The sequence below is a fragment of the Clarias gariepinus genome, chromosome 24 (assembly GCF_024256425.1).
Source record: "Clarias gariepinus isolate MV-2021 ecotype Netherlands chromosome 24, CGAR_prim_01v2, whole genome shotgun sequence".
Classification (NCBI taxonomy): Eukaryota; Metazoa; Chordata; class Actinopteri; order Siluriformes; family Clariidae; genus Clarias; species Clarias gariepinus.
This window is the reverse complement of record NC_071123.1, coordinates 3,730,648-3,748,625: the sequence shown is the minus strand read 5'-3', so window position 1 is coordinate 3,748,625 and position 17,978 is coordinate 3,730,648. Positions and strand designations below refer to the sequence as shown.

The following is a 17,978-nucleotide window of genomic DNA, read 5'->3' as shown; positions in this document are numbered from 1 at the left end:
AAAGAAAGAAAGAAAGACTGGGTGAAAGAAAGTAAGACTAGGTGAAAGAAAGAAAGAAAGACTGGGTGAAAGAAAGAAAGAAAGAAAGAAAGAAAGACTGGGTGAAAGAAAGAAAGTAAGAAAGAAAGAAAGAAAAAAAGAAAGAAAGACTGGGTGAAAGAAAGAAAGACTAAGTGAAAGAAAAAAAAAGACTGGGTGAAAGAAAGTAAGAAAGAAAGAAGGAAAGAAAGAAAGACTGGGTGAAAAAAAGAAAACAAGAGAAAGAAAAAATAGGTAAAAGAAAGAAAGAAAGAAAGAAAGAAAGAAAGAAAGAAAGACTGGGAGAAAAAAGAAAGAAAGACAAAGCAAAAGAAAGAAAGACTGGGTGAAAGAAAGAAAGAAAGAAAGAAAGAAAGAAAGAAAGACTGGGTGAAAATTAGAAAGAAAGAAGAAAAAAGAAAGACTGGGTGAAAGAAAGAAAGATTTTGAAAGAGACAGACTTTGGATGAAGGAAAGAAAAAGAAAGTAAGAAAAGAAAAAGAGAGAAAGGGATGAACCATCCTCCAAGCCCGTCCCCGTCACCATCCCTTCACCCAGGTTCTCCACACCCGTCGGCGTCCTCAACATCTGCTTGGCACAACACCTTCATAATGCTGATCAGATTAGCATTTCAGTGTGTAGCGAGGGTCACACCCTCTTTATTCTCTTCATTAATTTTACTTCCTGCTTGCATAAAAAAGCTGATTTTACTGGGAAGCTACGATGCGCTCGTCTGCATAATTCAGCAAGAGTCAAATGATCCCCTCCGTCATAAACATCAGAGTAATAAAACAAGTCCAGTAACGTGAGACGATGAGCAAACGCTTCACTCCTCCGGCCCTGTGTGTGTGTGTGTGTGTGTGTGTGTGTGAGAGAGAGAGAGAGAGAGAGAGAGAGAGAGAGAGATATGCTGTTCAGCTAACAGAGGGGAGAACGTGCTCTGCTTTTCACCCCAACCATACACTTCCTTCTCTACAGTCCACTGAGGAAACAATATAAATAAAATAAACAAATTGATTCAGGATCAATCGCTCCTCTTCTGTTATTTATTATTATCAGTTAATCAGTTACGGGGGTGGAGGATTAGCTCAGGCTATCTGTGGAAAGAAAGCAAGTGGAGAATAAAAAAAAGTAATCCACCAAGTAAAAATCCAGCAGAACAGAAAGAAAACACGAAAGAAAAAGATTTGAAATAAACAGTCTCTGTCTCTCTCTTTATATGTGTGTATATACATACGCGTATGTACAGTATATAAATCGTTGTTCGTCTGAGGTTGTATTGGGGCACTTCCTTTTACACATGACTGTATATGTATCCCTCCGCATCACAGGTTTTCCAACAGTCATTAATTACACTAATTGCAGGCTGAAATGGGTGAAAGTAGATCTGTGCAGTCTGCAGTATTAAGGAGAGATCAGCTGCCTGTCAAAACCATCTTCAAAACCTTTGTCTCCTTAGTAATGACTTATACAGTAAGACGTTCCGAATTGCCTCGGAATCATCGATGCTGTTCTGAATCATGGATCTGTTCACTGCTAACTAGGCTGAAGCCGAATCCCAAATCCTACTCTAATCCCTGATCAGGGGCACTACTTGGTGTGTGGAACGAGGGCTTGTTCACAACAAGACATTTAACTCTATTTAGGAACCTCATGACCCATGGGAGTGTACGGCTGCGCAGATTTGGTGTCGATGTCTTCTGTCGGCTCTAAAGGATTCGATGGAACACCAAGTGCTTATGAACCCTTCTCGCAATCTGACATCAAACAGCACAATGTGAAAGTGAGAATAGACTCCTACTGTACCACCATGACCCGTGTCTGAAGTCAGAGGGACACGTCTCACTCAAAGGTCTCTCTATATCGTGAACATCCATCCTTCCATCTAGGAACCTCTGCAACTACCCAACTCTGGATGGAGTCTCCATGACCCACCAAGCACTGGGAGGACATGCAAACCGCATGCACACACACGCACATCCTTAGATTTTCCCATGCTTGGAAAGTTTACCAAATATAAAAAAAAAAAAAATGAGGGGGAAGGAAAGAAGGTGCAGGATGCATAGTTATTCTCAGGTAGTTTTTTTTCCTTTTTAGTTTTGCTGTGTAAGTCCAGCTCAGGGGGAACAGGACTATATTTAGCAGTGCCGATGTGAGGTACAATGAGTTTTCCAACCTCCCGCAAACACACACATCTACACACACACCGTGTTTCATCTTAGATGTTGGTTTTCATGTGAGAAGTCCTGATAGCACACACTGTTCCGTCTGTAAGTCATTAGGATTCTCAGAAGCGTGTGAGCTCGGAGCAACACACACCTCAGCGTGGGCTTTTTCTTTTTAAAGCTAAAGTATTTGCTCATGTTAACCTGCAAATCATTTCTCGCTATTCACTTGGGAGTCTGGGATTCAAGTGCGCGCGCGTGTGTGTGTTTTGTTGTGTATTCTCCATGCTGTTACACTCCACAGTTAATTAGGGGCTCCAAGGCAGGACAGACCGCTGAGATGCAGAGCAACGCCAAGGACTCTCTCTCTCTCTCTCTCTCTCTGTCTCATACAAACACACACACACACACACACACACACACATGGAGCAGGACCTGAGAGACAGTCACACTCTGTAATTAAGATCATCTTTCCTGCAGGCGTGTGCTTCCATTTCTGAATTTTCTCACTAACAAGTAGACAATCATTCGAGGCAAAACGAGTACTCACGTTTTTTTTGCACGTATGAAAAATGACATGTTCGTTGGAAAAATAACTCTTCATCCACTGCAGTGTGTGTGTGTTTGCATACAAAGGATGTGTTAGGCAATATACAGCACACTGAGTGAGAACTGGCGTGTGTGTCACAAGGCTAGAGTGCTTTCAGTGATGTTTAGCTTTTGAAATGAAATCTGTCCTTAACACACGACTATGTGGTTTATTGTCTGGATCAACCGGTATTATTCCTTTTATTATATATTTATATATTTATTATATAATATTACTCCTTACTGCTTTAATTCAACTTTAATGTGACCTGGTTAGCTCAGACACTGTATGAAATGGGGCGACACGGCGGAAAGCGGTCCTTTCATTCTCAGCACTGAATCATTTACATATCTACCATGACGCTGGGCTAAAAATAGCGCATGGAAAGCAATCTGTAAAACAGATCTCCCTGTCTGCTAGTCTTAAACTATTACTTGTTTTTTTATTTCAATAAATAAATATTGACTGCCTTTCAGATTCGCAGTAAATCTGAAATGATTACATCTGCTGTCTTGTTTTCTCAGGAATTCTGCTTCGCATCCCTCGTTTTATTTCACAACGTGGCTCCTGAGATGTGCAACAGAAAAAAACAAACAAACAAAAAAAACACTGTATCTGCATAACGTCAACGCCACAGCCAGGAATGGAACCGCAGCCAATCATCTACAGGCATCTCTAAGTGTGAGAGAATCTCACGTATACAGAACATCTTCTCCATTCATGTGTGTTATTAACATCTACCAGGAGGTTACTAAAAACAATGACTTTGCCTCTACCAGGAGGTCACGGGTTATGAAAAAAAATACTCTGGCTCTACCAGACGGTTACAAAAACAACTACTCTGCCTCTACCAGGGGGTTACATAAACAACTCTGCCTCTACCAGGGGGGTAACATAAACAACAACTCTGCCTCTACCAGACGGTTACATAAACAACAACTCTGCCTCTACCAGACGGTTACATAAACAACAACTCTGCCTCTACCAGAGAGTTACATAAACAACTCTGCCTCTACCAGGGGGTTAAATAAACAACAACTCTGCCTCTACCAGGGGGTTACATAAACAACTCTGCCTCTACCAGGGGGTTAAATAAACAACAACTCTGCCTCTACCAGGGGGTTACATAAACAACAACTCTACCGCTACCAGGGGGTTACATAAACAACTCTGCCTCTACCAGGGGGTTACATAAACAACAACTCTGCCTCTACCAGGGGGTTACATAAACAACAACTCTACCTCTACCAGGGGGTTACATAAACAACAACTCTGCCTCTACCAGGGGGTTACATAAACAACAACTCTGCCTCTACCAGGGGGTTACATAAACAACAACTCTGCCTCTACCAGAGGGTTACATAAACAGCTCTGCCTCTACCAGGGGGTTACATAAACAACAACTCTGCCTCTACCAGGGGGTTACATAAACAACAACTCTGCCTCTACCAGAGGGTTACATAAACAACTCTGCCTCTACCAGAGGGTTACATAAACAACTTTACCTCTACCAGAGGGTTACATAAACAGCTCTGCCTCTACCAGGGGGTTTCATAAACAACTCTGCCTCTACCAGGGGGTTACAAAAACAACTCTACCTCTACCAGGGGGTTACAAAAACAACTCTACCTCTACCAGGGGGTTACATAAACAACAACTCTCCCTCTACCAGGGGGTTACATAAACCATTACTCTGCCTCTACTAGGGGGTTACATAAACAACTGTTACACTGCCTCTACCAGGGTGTGATGTGTGGGGCGGGGTTACTAAAAACAATGACTCTGCCACTCCAAGAAGGTTCCAAAAACAAATATAAATCTGCCTATAAAATAAAATAAATGAAAATAACTACTCTGCCTCTACCAGGGGTTACAAAAAACAATGACTCTGCTTTTACAATTAGGTAACAAAGACAACTACACTGCCTCAACAAGGAGGTTACAAAAACAATGCCTCTACCGGGGGGGTAACATAAACAACTACACTGCCTCTACTAAGAACACTTCATTACCCCTACCAAAAGGTGACAAACAACAACTACTCTGCCTCTACCAGGTAGTTACATAAACATCTCTGCCTCTACCAAGGGGGTTACATAAACATCTCTACCTCTACCAGGGGGTTACATAAACAACATGGTAAAAGCCATGACCTGAATTAAGGCTTCTGATCTTAAAAACAGTCTGAGACCTTGTTAGACATCACATGAATCCTGGAAACAAATGTCTTGTATGTACAGTATGTGAATCTGTATGCATAATAAAGCATCTAAAGTAAAGCTTGTTTTATACATAGATTTCCCATGAGTCAGAGGGAAACTAATGTTTTCCAGAGTTGTCCTAGCACATCTACAAACTAAGTCGTCTTTCATTCTTCTTTTAAAAGTTACTCCGCTCTCATTGCAATTCTGTCCCGCTCCTCCCTACAGCAATAAAGCAACATTCACAGCCGACTACCTCCAAGTGACTTAATTCATCTGGAAACGTGTTGCGAGCACATTAATACCCCTGTTCAATATGCTTCATAAGAACATTTTTCATCTGCATAATCAACTGAAGAATAGGCCGGCTTGGTACAATCTTCCAGGCTTTGTTGGGGTCCCCCCCCCCATCCTCCCGCTGCCGTTTTGTCTCTGTCTTGCAGAAAAGCATTAATAGTTTCATTTCCTGTTGTCGCCAGACGGTTGGGTTATCTCTTGATTAATGTTTCCGGACTAAATTAAACTTGGTCCTCCGCGCTTCACCGTAAAACCAATAACCCAAAGGTCTTTCAGAAAATCAAGTTGCTGGAAAAAGCCAGTCCGGCTTGCAATGATTAGTGTTGCAAGCGTGTGACCAATTGTGAAATCAGACGCGACGCGGTTCAAAGTGGCTACAGTGAATGACGTTCTCATTCCAAGCGAGTCTGGCAGAGTAAAAGCCGAATCAATCACGGCTGCTCCGCAGCCAGGGACTGGCTCTATTTCGGACTCATTAATTAAGAAGGATCAATCAATAGCGTCTCTCGTTCTTCGCTGTTCTACAAAGAAACGCTGAACCACCGGCTCTCTGCAACAGCATTCTCTGCTTCAAGTGTTGTTCAGCGAGAGAGAGAGAGAGAGAGAGAGAGAGAGAGGCTATTAAAGGTTGATTTATTTGAGCCTCCTTGTGGCATTTTGGGTAAACCGGGAGCGTTGATCTCCAATGTGGGCCTCCTTCTCATTAAAATGATGGACAGAGGTTTTCAGACTCGAGAGCTAGATAAGTCTTCGGACAATTATTTTGGAGTTCAGAGTGATGGTGCGATACTGCGAGGCAGTTCACTAAACGTATTTAAAAGTGACAACGGCCGTCTCAGTCTCAGAGCTTTGATGGATTTTATGTTGTGTTTTCACAAATGTGTTTCGGTCAAAAGTAAAAAAAATAATAATAATTAGAATCATTAAGTTACTGTGGAATGACGACGAATGCCAAGACTTTATAATAAATCAGTCTGATTACAGAGATCAGACCTTTGTCATGGCTACAAATGAGATATATATACTTTTTCTTTTTTTTATTGCACACAGAGATAAACTCATTGCAATAATAGAAAAGAAAATTCCACAATAGACCGTGGGACTCCTCAGTCAGGGAGCGGTTTAATTAAGAGCAGCTATTTTCACAGATAGGTTAATTAAATGTAATGAGGCTCCTGATGGGTTTTTTTTTTTTGTTCATTTTGCAAGAGAATCACAGACTTCTATCACCTCTTCAAAGTGCATTAAAGCCCTACAGCACATCTGAAATCAAATCCAGACTTCGTTCTAGTGTTACCCCATGGCTTAGGGGCTCTCCGTAATGGTCTTGTGCACTGTCCCTCGTGTTGAACTATCTTTACATTATATGTTATGCCCTAGCTATAGATTTATTCTCAACGTTCGTTAGTGGCAAGAGACTTAGTACATGCATCAGGTTGGAGTCCGAGTCAAACCTTGCTACGTTTCAACCCTTCCTAGACCAGGGTTTAAAAGTAAATCCAATCGCCCTCAATACTCCAGGGGTTATATACCGCAGAAACCCTTTGGACTCCTCGAGAACTCCAAACAAGTCCTCATTTCACTAGAAAGTTGTGGCTTAGCGGCTCATTACTGTAACTTCGGAAGCTTTATGCTAACCAGGAATCTTGTGAGCTGTTGTTTGGGTTGAACTACCAGACCTCAGGACTTGAAACAATAAATCACTCGATATCCAGATGGTAAATCAATTCTAAGTGTTCATCAGGGTCAGGAAAGAAGGTCAGGAACAACCTGACCAAACAATAGATGTCTGACCGAGCGTAGCGTTTTCCAAATCATGCTGAAAACTGGATCAAATCCTGCTGCATATTGACCCATTCATGTCTAACGAGTAAAGGTCGCTCCAATTGACCTTAATATTTCAGTTTATCGGCTGTTCGCTTTCAGAATCATGATGTATGGTGTATGGACTCCCTCGTAGTAAACCAGCGCACGCTCTCATGGGATCATGTCCGCGTGGACTGCAATGAGACGTACCTCTTCCTGAAAGCGCTTCAACGGAATCCACAACTCATCGAGACCCATTAGCCGTCTCCCAAATGACAGGTGACATTTTTTTTTCCTTCTCTGAGATACCTGGGAGGACGCATTTGAAAAAAAGATTAATGAAGAACATAAAATGCGATGCAGCGAGTGATGATTGTCATTCGTCACCGCGGATGCGTAGATTGCAGAATGCTTGTTTTGGAAATGTGACCATGAATCAGGCATCATATTCGACAGTTTGGAAATTGCTCATGAATCACGCGGCACACCTCCAAGTCAGGGCTTCCCTCGACAATCAATACCTGACATCATTAGATTTGTTTTTACAAAGAAATGCTGGTTATAAAAAATTGTCTATACAATTCTTGTAAATGAATTCCAACATTTTAAACTGGAGACTCCTTTCATAAATGCTAAAAATCAGAGCATGTTTGAACTGTTTATGTGACGCACACAAATGTATAGAAACTATGCGTTCTATACTCATATAGAAACCAACATATTATAATATAATCCTGTGACCTGCAGCTGCACTATTTTCAGAAAAAAATTCAATCAACGCTTTCTGACCATTTAGAATCGAGGCTGGTATAACTTCGTTAAACTTCGTTAAGGATGTATGATTAATGGTTGCTCAAAGTTAACTTAAGCTCAGGTCGTTAAAACAATTCCTTAACACTCGTCCTCGTTTCCTCCTGTATACGAGACAGCAGGTGAAAGTTTGTCTTGTTTAATTCTAAATCAATACATCTAAAGTCTCCTCGCAAATTCCTCGTCCATTCGTTCTCCGCAAGCAGCTTCCTTCACTATTAATTACTTCCTCTCGGTCTCCTTGGAAACAGAGAGATCTCCCTCCCTACTCTCATTTTTGTCCTAAAAAGAGACGAGTGTGCAATCCAAATGATCCATGGCCATGTTAAAGAGGCCACAAAAGAGCTCGATACACAGCCCTTCCTGACCCCGTGTCTCCTCCTCCCTCCTCCGTGAGTGATTGCCTTCCCTGCCGCAGACGCTGCTGGTCAATTTGATGAGAATAAAAAAAAGGGGGGAAAAAAAAAAGCATGGCCTGCTTGAACACCAGACCAGAGCAATGACCGGCCTAGATTTATACGAGCAGGAAGCTCATTTGGACGCATGGCAGGATGCTTTATGGAAGCTTCCAACCCCTATTGTAAAAGTGTAGAGGGCAAACAAGAAGGTGGAATGGAAAAAAGGGTGATGAGGCACAGCATACGCTAGTGTGGTCTGGGTACAATGTCACGTTTTCTCAAATAGAGAGTGTGAAAGCCTTCAACGCTGAGATGTGAGTGACTGATTATGGCGCTTGAGCTTTTGAGGACGCTCACAAACCAAAGACAGGGTTTAGAAATAGTGCCCTTGGGGCGGTTTATGTGTCTAAAGAAATGCTCTAATCTTAGCATTAAAAAAAAAAGATTGTATATGTAGTCATTGGGCTTAAATTATGTATAAAGATGTGCAGATAAACATTAAATATTATATGTGAGGTACAGTTTAGAAAATTTAAACCATTTAAAGCATTCTCCAGGAAACAGTGTTTATTTATTCATTATGTATTTGTTCAAAATTAATAATTTATCAATTTATCATGGAACACTTTCCAGTTTAGCGCCCCTAGTGGTCGAAAAAAAAAAAACGTATACGGTGCATCTGAATTGGAATATTATGGAAAAGTTTTTGTAATGTAATTCAAGAAGGGTAACAATCAATTAGATGTCACCTGTCTTCCGGGAGACGACTAATGGGTCTTGACGAGTTGGGGATTTAGTTTAGGCGTTTTCAGGAAGAGGTACGTCTCACTGCAGTCCACGCGGACATGATCCCATGAGAGCGTGCGTCGGTTTACTAGGAGGGAGGTCATACACCATACATCATGATTTTGAAAGCGAACAGCCGATAAATAGAAATATTAAGAAAAATTGGAGCGACCTTTACTCGTTAGACTTGACTGGGTGAATATGCAGTAGGATTTGAAACAGATTTTAGCATGATTTGGAAATCAGAAAAAATTAAATCAACACCAATGTATGATAAATGGTTCCTCAAAGTTTACTTAAACTCACATCGTTAAAACAGTTCCTTAACAATCGTCCTCGTTTCCTTTTATATTGGAGACAGCAGGCAAAAGGTAAAAAACGTGTCAAGCTTTTTGTTAGGTTTAACTAGATTAAAAATCCAGTATCTCAAAACAGTTGAATATTTCATTTCAACCACAGCCTCAAGAAAATTGTCAAGCCAAGCCGATTCGAGACCTTGAGAGAGCTACACAAGGAGTGGAGTGAGGCTGGTGTCAGTGCATCAAGAGCCACCATGCATCTTAAGGAAGTGCGATAAAACTGTTGCAGTCCTAGTACCAAGCTATTTCTTAGCCAGGGACAATGTTGAAGGACAAAGGTCTTACCTGGGCTAAGGAGGAAAAGAATTGAACTGTTGCTTAGTGGTTTACTGCTGTTTACTTAGTGTTTACTGTTTCTCCTCCCACTACCTTAATTCATTACCTCATTACCTTATCACCAAGCACTGAAATGAGTCATGTTGTCACGTTGTCACTCTTGTTTGCACATTAGCACATGCATTTGCACTTGTCTCTTTTGTAAAGAACTTAGATTTTTTTTCTGTTAACTTCTTAATCTCAATCTGTCTTGTCTCAGCTAGTCAGCTAATTAGGTTTCTTAGTTAGCTAGTTGGTTTTGTTAATTTATGTTGTATGTAGCACCTTGGTCTTGGAGGAACGTTGTATCGTTTCACATTTGAACTGTATATGGTTAAAATAAAAGACTTGACTTGGTCCAAAGTTCTTTTTTCAGATAAAATTAATTTTTTGCAGTTCATTTGGAAAGCAATGTCCTGGAGTTTAAAAGAAGTGTGAAGTGGCACAGAATCCAAGTTGCTTGAAGACTAATGTGAAGTTTTCACAGACTATGATGATTTGGGTGTCATGTCATCTGTTGCTGTTGGTCCACTGTGTTTTATCAGGTCCAAAGTCAACACCAAGTCTAAATCCATCCGGATTTAAAGCATTTAGTCATTTATGGAGATGTTGATTTCCTTTTCCTGCTGGACTTAGCACTTGTCCACAGTGCCAAAACTTTTACTAAATGGTTTGCTGAGTTTTTTACTGTATTACTGTGCCTGATTAGCCAGCTACAGTAACTCACCTGCCTTGATTCTCTATGGGGTACTTTCAAGAGGAAGAGGAGAAACATCAGACCCCAAAACAAATATCAAAGCAACCTGGTCTTCAATAAGACCTCAGATGATCGTCTCCATGCCAGGCCACGTTAATGCAGTAATTTGTACTAAAAGAGCCTTGACCAAATCCAAATATTGAGTGCATAAATGAACATACTTTTGCCCATAATATTCAATTTATCAGAGATTGACTGTTTATACTCTTTATAACTGCTGATTTTGTATTTTTTTTAAAAGTGAATAAATATCTATGTAAAAAACAAACACAACAAATATTAGAACTTGTACAGCCACTTGTTAAATGAAGTCTTTTTCTCAGATTAAAGTTTATCTTGTATAGAAAATTATGTTAAAAGTATAAGATGTTAAATGTGTATTAACTCATCAATGCAAAAATATATCTTGTTTTTATCCAAAGACATCAGAAGACATTTTTAGGTTTTATTAATAATTTCACACACATCAATTAAATTTGCACATAGATGTTATAAAGGACACCTTTACCTGTGTTTTTGTATTAATCTTGAAACATTTAATACCTTCTAAGTACTCATTAATATTTATAAGTCAGAACATCAAAGGTCACAAATTATTTATTAGCTTTCTAATAGCATTTTCAATGAACTGAGAAGCATAAAACATATCAGTCAAATCAGACATCGTTTAAAATGAGACTTTTGTGACATAAAAAGCTGATTCATGTTAATTTTATTGAAATAAATAAATGAATAAATCAAATGTGTGCATTAGTACCCAGGCGTGTATTTCAGTGTTGTCTTGAAAAGCTTTCCTTTGAGTATCAGGTGACGAATATTTATAAAATGTAAAAAGGAGAAAAAAAGTTTGGAAAAGTTGATCTGCTTCTTTAAAGCTTAAGCTTACCTTAATCATTTCACTCCTCGTCCAAATGCACCGTTTCAGTGTTTATGTAAATGAGCCGCTGCTGAGCCACGCCCCCTCCAGAGGAGAGCTGGGCTGAGCAAAAAGCAGGGAGAGGGGATCCTCTTACAGTATCTGAGCTCACATTGAGGGAAAAAAAAGGGAAATTGACTTGTTTAAGCCCTGGCCAATACAAAAATGGGTAAAGGAAAGGTTTTTTTTTTGTTTTTGTTATCCTTTTTTTTGTTGTTGTTTTTATTTGTATTCACACACTGGAGACCAATCTGAATGCAAATAAAATGAAAGATATAGACCCTTTAAACAGAACATACTGAGCTGAAGGAAACACAAAATTCTAAAATTCAAAAAATTACACATTAAGGTGCATTAGCGAGGTAAAATTAATAAGAATATCCTGTTTCTATGTACATGTACATGATGATTGTATATAAAGATGAGAACTGTACATAAGAAGTGACTGTACTGTACATAAAATGCACCAGCAAGTGGTAATATTAATAAATAGAGGGAATGAAAGTAGATCAGAATGTATAACTTTTATAAGTGTATGACTATTTATAATTTATAGTGATGTCAGAGCAGTAGCTCCCTCTTCAGACACAAAACAGAGTAATTATAAAGTCTAATTGGAATATCTCACTTATTATTGTAAATATCCCCAAATAGAAGCATGAGACAGCGTGTGGTGAGTTTTTTTTTTTTAAGTTGCTGAAAGTGGTCTAATAAGTAAAAAAAAAAAAAACTTAGAAAAGGAAATTAAACCATTAAACTTATATAATAAAATTATATATATATATATATATATATATATATATATATATATATATATATATATATATATATATATATATGCATGAACTAAGTGGTTTTAATTAGACAAGCATTAGATTACTATTTTGAAGAAAGCCAAATGTGAACTTTAGTGTAAAAAAAAAGGTGTAAATGAGCATGTGTACAGTAAATGAAAACAGAAAAGCAAGCTTCCTTGTGTAGTGCTCATACAGTACTGTAGATAGATGAAAAGGTATATATATATATATATATATATATATATATATATATATATATATATATATATATATATATATACAAGATATGTAGGACAAAAACTTCATCCAGTGCCATTTTATTTCCTTCAGATTGCCAAAGGAAGTTGTTTCTTGCTTAACATCACCCTGACTTCAATGTCATACATTAAGTAAAAGAGTTTTAAAAATCGATCCCGAAATGCAGCTGCGTTGCCAGATCAGGTGTAATGATGTATTTTGCCCTCATAGCACTGCCAAATCGCTCACTCAGCCTGACACAGAGACAAAAAAAGGCATTCAATGGAGCACAGCTATTCATCCTGAAAACGATGAACCCAGTACAGTGCACAAACAGATTAAAAAAAAAAAAAAAAAAAAAAAAAGCACCCGATGTATTGTCTTGCATCCATTCAATCGTCCTCTGGAGGCTGAATTACATGGAACTGTAATAAAAAGCCGTCCTCTGTGCGATGTTGCTTGGTCAGGAGGTTTTCACAATGAGGTTTTCGGGGTCGGTCAGATATAAATACGAGGGTTTAACGATGGACCATCATCAGCTGGCAACATCTTGCAACAAACCACTCCACTGGAACCATGGGGAAGGTAAGAGTGTTGATTTGTTTCCAAAAAAAATCTGCCACGCACGTTACTTACATTTTTCTTTTCTTTTCTTTTCTTTTAGATCATCTTCTATGAGGACAGGAACTTTGGAGGACGTTCCTATGAGTTCAGCAGCGACTGCACGGACATATCGTCCTACCTGAACCGTTGCTACTCGTGCAGGGTGGAGAGCGGCTGCTGGATGGTCTACGATCAGTCCAACTTCATGGGGAACCAGTATTTCCTCAGGAGGGGCGAATACGCCGACTACATGAACATGTGGGGATGGGGCATGAACAACTGGATCAGGTCCTGTCGCTCAATCCCCATGGTATGTTTATCAGAGTTTTACCCTTGCACCTCCAGGGTTAGGGTTCGATTCCTTCCTTGGGTTCTGTTTCCCACCCCGGGAAACTCTGTGAGCACACCGTTTGGGTGGGTTCCCCCAGGGTACTCCGGTTTCCTCCCACAGTCTAAAGTTATGTAGATTAGGTTAATTGGCGTTCCCAAAATTTCTTGACGGGTTGGCACTCTGTCCAGGGTGTACCTGGGTTTCCCCTAAGTTTCCTGGGATAGCCTCCATGAATGCGCATTGATTAGCAAGCTAGTATCCAATTGACACGATGACGCAGGTCATTATTGCGCATGAGCAGTAAAACACTGAATTAAAATGCTACAAATGAAACCTTCATGTTGTTTTTAAGACACAAAACATATATTTCAGGCATGTCTGCCCGTTTTGGGATTCGTTTAACATTTTCTCAGCGAGCTAAATTGCCAGCGTAACCTCAAAACTGAAAAGAGTCAAGTAATGAATATGAATAAACACAGAAGGCTGCTTTATAAATATTCATGAGGGAACTGTTAAAGCAGGCTGTAAGCTGGAGAGACTTCACGTTTCACGGATCTGAATATTTGAACACGGCATGTCTCCTTACCTACAGTACGGCGGCTCCTACAGGTTGAGGATGTACGAGAGGGAGAACTTCATGGGCCAGATGATGGACGTGACTGACGACTGCGACTCCATCATGGATCGCTACCACTGGTCCGGCGGCTGCATGTCTTGCCACGTGATGGACGGACACTGGATCATGTACGAGTATCCTCACTACAAGGGCAGGATGTGGTACTTCAGGCCTGGCGAGTACCGGAACTTCAGGGAGATGATGGGAAGCGGAAGCATGAGGTTCATGAGCATGAGGCGCATCATGGACTCTTGGTATTAAAAAATGAATTATAATAATAATCTGACATCATATATACATATGAAATGAATTATTTTTAAATAAAGACTTATTAAGCATACTGTACCGCGGTGTCGTGTTCCCATATTCAGAGGCTTAAGAAATTATTATTATTTTTAATCATAGTTTAATTTCCAATTTATTTCTCTTATTAAAAAAATTAAAGTGAAACTAAAGCAGGAAAGGCATTCAGACATATCAGATTCAATCACGAACGATCTTCCCAATCTTACTCTAATACTAAGGTCATGTTCTTAAACTGAGTAAACAACAGACCATGCACAGGCACTAAAAAAAACAACAACAACAACATAAATGTTATGACTCTCTTGAGCTCAATGATGCTGCAAGTCGCACCATAACGCCTATAAAGTCATAATGCGCATAATGCTAACAGTGTGCATGCTTTTCCTTCTCAACATTGTAGCACAGAAGTCTTTTTCATTTCCTTATATCCCATGACATAAATCACAGTTCTCCTGTAGGATTAGATTAGATTAGATTAGATTTATCATCATTGTGCCATGTACATGTACAAAACTAGTAAAATACCTATTTCTATAAAACTCTTGTTAGTATGAGACCAATCGATACTCAATTATTAATAAATCAGGGTTGGGAAATGTACAAAAGATGTTCAAGTCAAACCGGGATTTACATTTTTACATAAGTCCTATTAGGCTTATTTACTCTTATCTTATTTTTATTTTGTACATACTTATTTTTTTCATCTTCTTTCTTTTAGTTTCTTAATCTGCACAGTCTAAAGTTTGCCGCAATTGCATTTCACTACTGTTGTACTTTTACGACCATGTATGGGACAAATAAAACGCCACTTACACATTACAGGAACCCGGTCGCAAGTTATTGCCACATCCCTCGTACAGTCCTGACCTCCAAATGTTTGGGCCATTAAAGGAGTTCCTGGGAGGCCAGGGTTTCAAACGTCCAAGCACTAGTGAAACCCTGGGATAAGTGCATTAGTGTAGCGGGGGATTATATAGAAAAATAAAGCGAGTTTGTGTGTTCTGTTACTCTGCACGATCAAAAGTCCCAGTTTCACTTGAACACGCCTCATATTTAGGGCTTGTGAAGGAGGAAATGTCTAAAGCTCAAAGTCATCTATTGATTTATTTTCCAAACCGCTTATCCTGTAGAGTTGCAGGATCTCAGGGAACTTACAGCACACCTTGGATAGCGTACTGTACAGTACTGTACTGTGGAGGAAACCTGCAATACACTGAAGGACACTGCACGATCCAAACACACACACACAAACCAGAGACAGGATTCAAACCCCTAACCTGACCTGGAGGTTGCGAGACGACAGGTCGAACCACTATCTATCTACCTGTCGTGCAAATAAGTAGGAAGTGTAATTATCTCCTTTATGACAGAGCTGGAATTTAAAAGCTTCTCACACTTAATGCATAGCTTTTACAGCCTATGTGTCAGCCAAATACGCCGTTGCCATATACTTAATCTAAAGCGGTAATCACTTTTGCAGAGAAAAAAAACATCATTATGGAGCACTAATGGCACTAATGTATACCTTCTACAGCTTCACTTTTTTTTTTTAAAATGCCAAATAACATCTGAATCGATTTAAAATCTCCCAAAGCTTTGAGAAAGTGACTGCATTGCAAGGTAAGAAGAAATACCCGAAGTCTACCTATATAAGTCTGTTATAAGAGCTTGTCACAACCGACTTTTTGGGGTCCCAAATCATGGTTTAAAATTGACCAAAAATCATTTAAAAATTTTGTTTAATTGTTTTTTTATATTATTTTTATATAATTTTTTTATATAAATTTTTATAAATTTAATTTATTTATTATGTTAATATACGTTTTGTGAGTAGAAGCATCCAAGAGGACTGTTAGATCATCACCTTTAAACAAACCTTCTTGAGGTATATATAATTATAATAAATAACAACAACAACAACAACAATAATAATAATAATAATAATAATAATAATAAATCAAATATATAAAAGATACTGTAAAGATATAAAATGTGCACTTTTGTGGAACATTATAATACTGCGAATAATAAAAAACTATTTGAAGTTTGTTGCCTCAAGCCAGTATTGTACTATAAATAGTAAAATATTGTGTATTTAGAACAACAACAACAACAACAACAATAATAATAATAATAATAATAATAATAATAATACATATTGTATAGTCTTGTGCAATTCGACTTAGGTACACTGTTGTCTTAGTATATACATACAGTACTGTGCAAAAGTCTTGACCCCCTCCCTCTCTTTTAACTGTATCTTTGCACACGTTGCAGCCTGTCGCAGTGAAACATTTATTACCGTTTCTTTAATTTATTCATTTATTTTTAATATGAAGTAATGAGGGGTGACTCGAAACATTTGCGCGGTTCTGTAATTGCACAATCACGGACCTGCAGCACACATGCACATATGGTTCAAAAGGAAGAGAAGGGACATTTTGTTAAGGCAACAGCACATACAAGCATACAAGGCTTAAAGTAAGATCAAAGTCAGAGACAAGTGAAAAAGAAAAATGAAGACTAATATGATCTATAAATGGGAAGATGTACATATTGTTGATATCCTGCATGAATAGTTGTCGCTGCGATTACAGCAAATTTTAAAGGATAAGCTCGGAGTTCTCATCAGATATGCTCGAGAGTTGTTCATAATGGAGTGTAAGAAAAAATGTGATAAGAAGCGTCTCTGATTAAGAAGCATCTCCTCCAACGTCCTCTGTGCTGATGATACAATTAACTTATTTAAGTGTCCTTTTTATACAGTATGTGGCTAAAGCTGGTATTACAAAATGTATTCAGAGCAAAAAAACAAGAAATTCAGCTAAACATACCATAGTTAAATTAAAATCACTGAGACATTGGTGCTGAACTTACTTTGGAAATATAAAGCTGAAACATTTTGGAAATGTAACCAGCTAACCATGATGAAAGATGTACCTTTTCAAAACTTTCGTATAACTTCTAAAAAGTGCTTCAAAGTCACGTCTGACTTCTGAATTTACAATTTTGAGATGAAATGTGCACTTTAATAAAGAATCTTGGGCTGCACTAGTGTATCTCACGAAGGTACGTTAAAAATGATCTACAATCCGGTTACATTTAAACTTCTGTTGGTTTTATCAGCGCTTTCCGTGCAAGGCTACGAGTCTGAGAGTTAAAGGCAGATTATGGAACAGAAACATCCTCAATCGCAGAGCGAGAAAAAGTCAACCATCAGCTCTAAAATTCATCAAAGTTTACAGTTTTCTGGGATTCTCAGGGGCCAAAAGTATTGGAACATATTCAGGAAAAAGGTTTAACAATCAACAGTGCTCATTACAATGAGACTCTTATCGAAGTGCTAAAGCCTAAACTTCAGATTAGATGCAGACGACTGATATCCGAGATGGCGTCGTGATCTCAAGCGACAATGTACAGTACGTCCGCACACTTCTGCTCATACTGTCACAACCGACACTCTGTAAAAATGTAAAGCATATACTGTACAAGCCTATAGTCCTGATCTCACCCCATCAGACTTTGACCAGTTTATTTCCATGACATCAGGCGTACGAGGATGAAGACTCACTTCCGATGAAGAAGTGAAGACAGCGGTGCATTCATGGCTCGCAGCTCAGCATAAAACAAAAAAAGGTTTACCGTGTATGACTGTGTACTGTATGTGACAA

The 17,978-nt window shown here is 38.9% G+C and overlaps 1 protein-coding gene across 1 annotated transcript; it reads left to right on the top strand.

Annotated features, from left to right (window-relative positions):
• Positions 1-13,000: 13,000 nt before the first annotated feature.
• On the top strand, positions 13,001-14,278 carry LOC128512197 (gamma-crystallin M2-like). Its single transcript, XM_053485353.1, has 3 exons — positions 13,001-13,036; positions 13,116-13,364; positions 13,978-14,278. The coding sequence occupies exons 1-3, from the start codon at positions 13,028-13,030 to the stop codon at positions 14,260-14,262; spliced, it is 543 nt and encodes a 180-aa protein (XP_053341328.1). The 5' UTR covers positions 13,001-13,027; the 3' UTR covers positions 14,263-14,278.
• Positions 14,279-17,978: the final 3,700 nt, after the last annotated feature.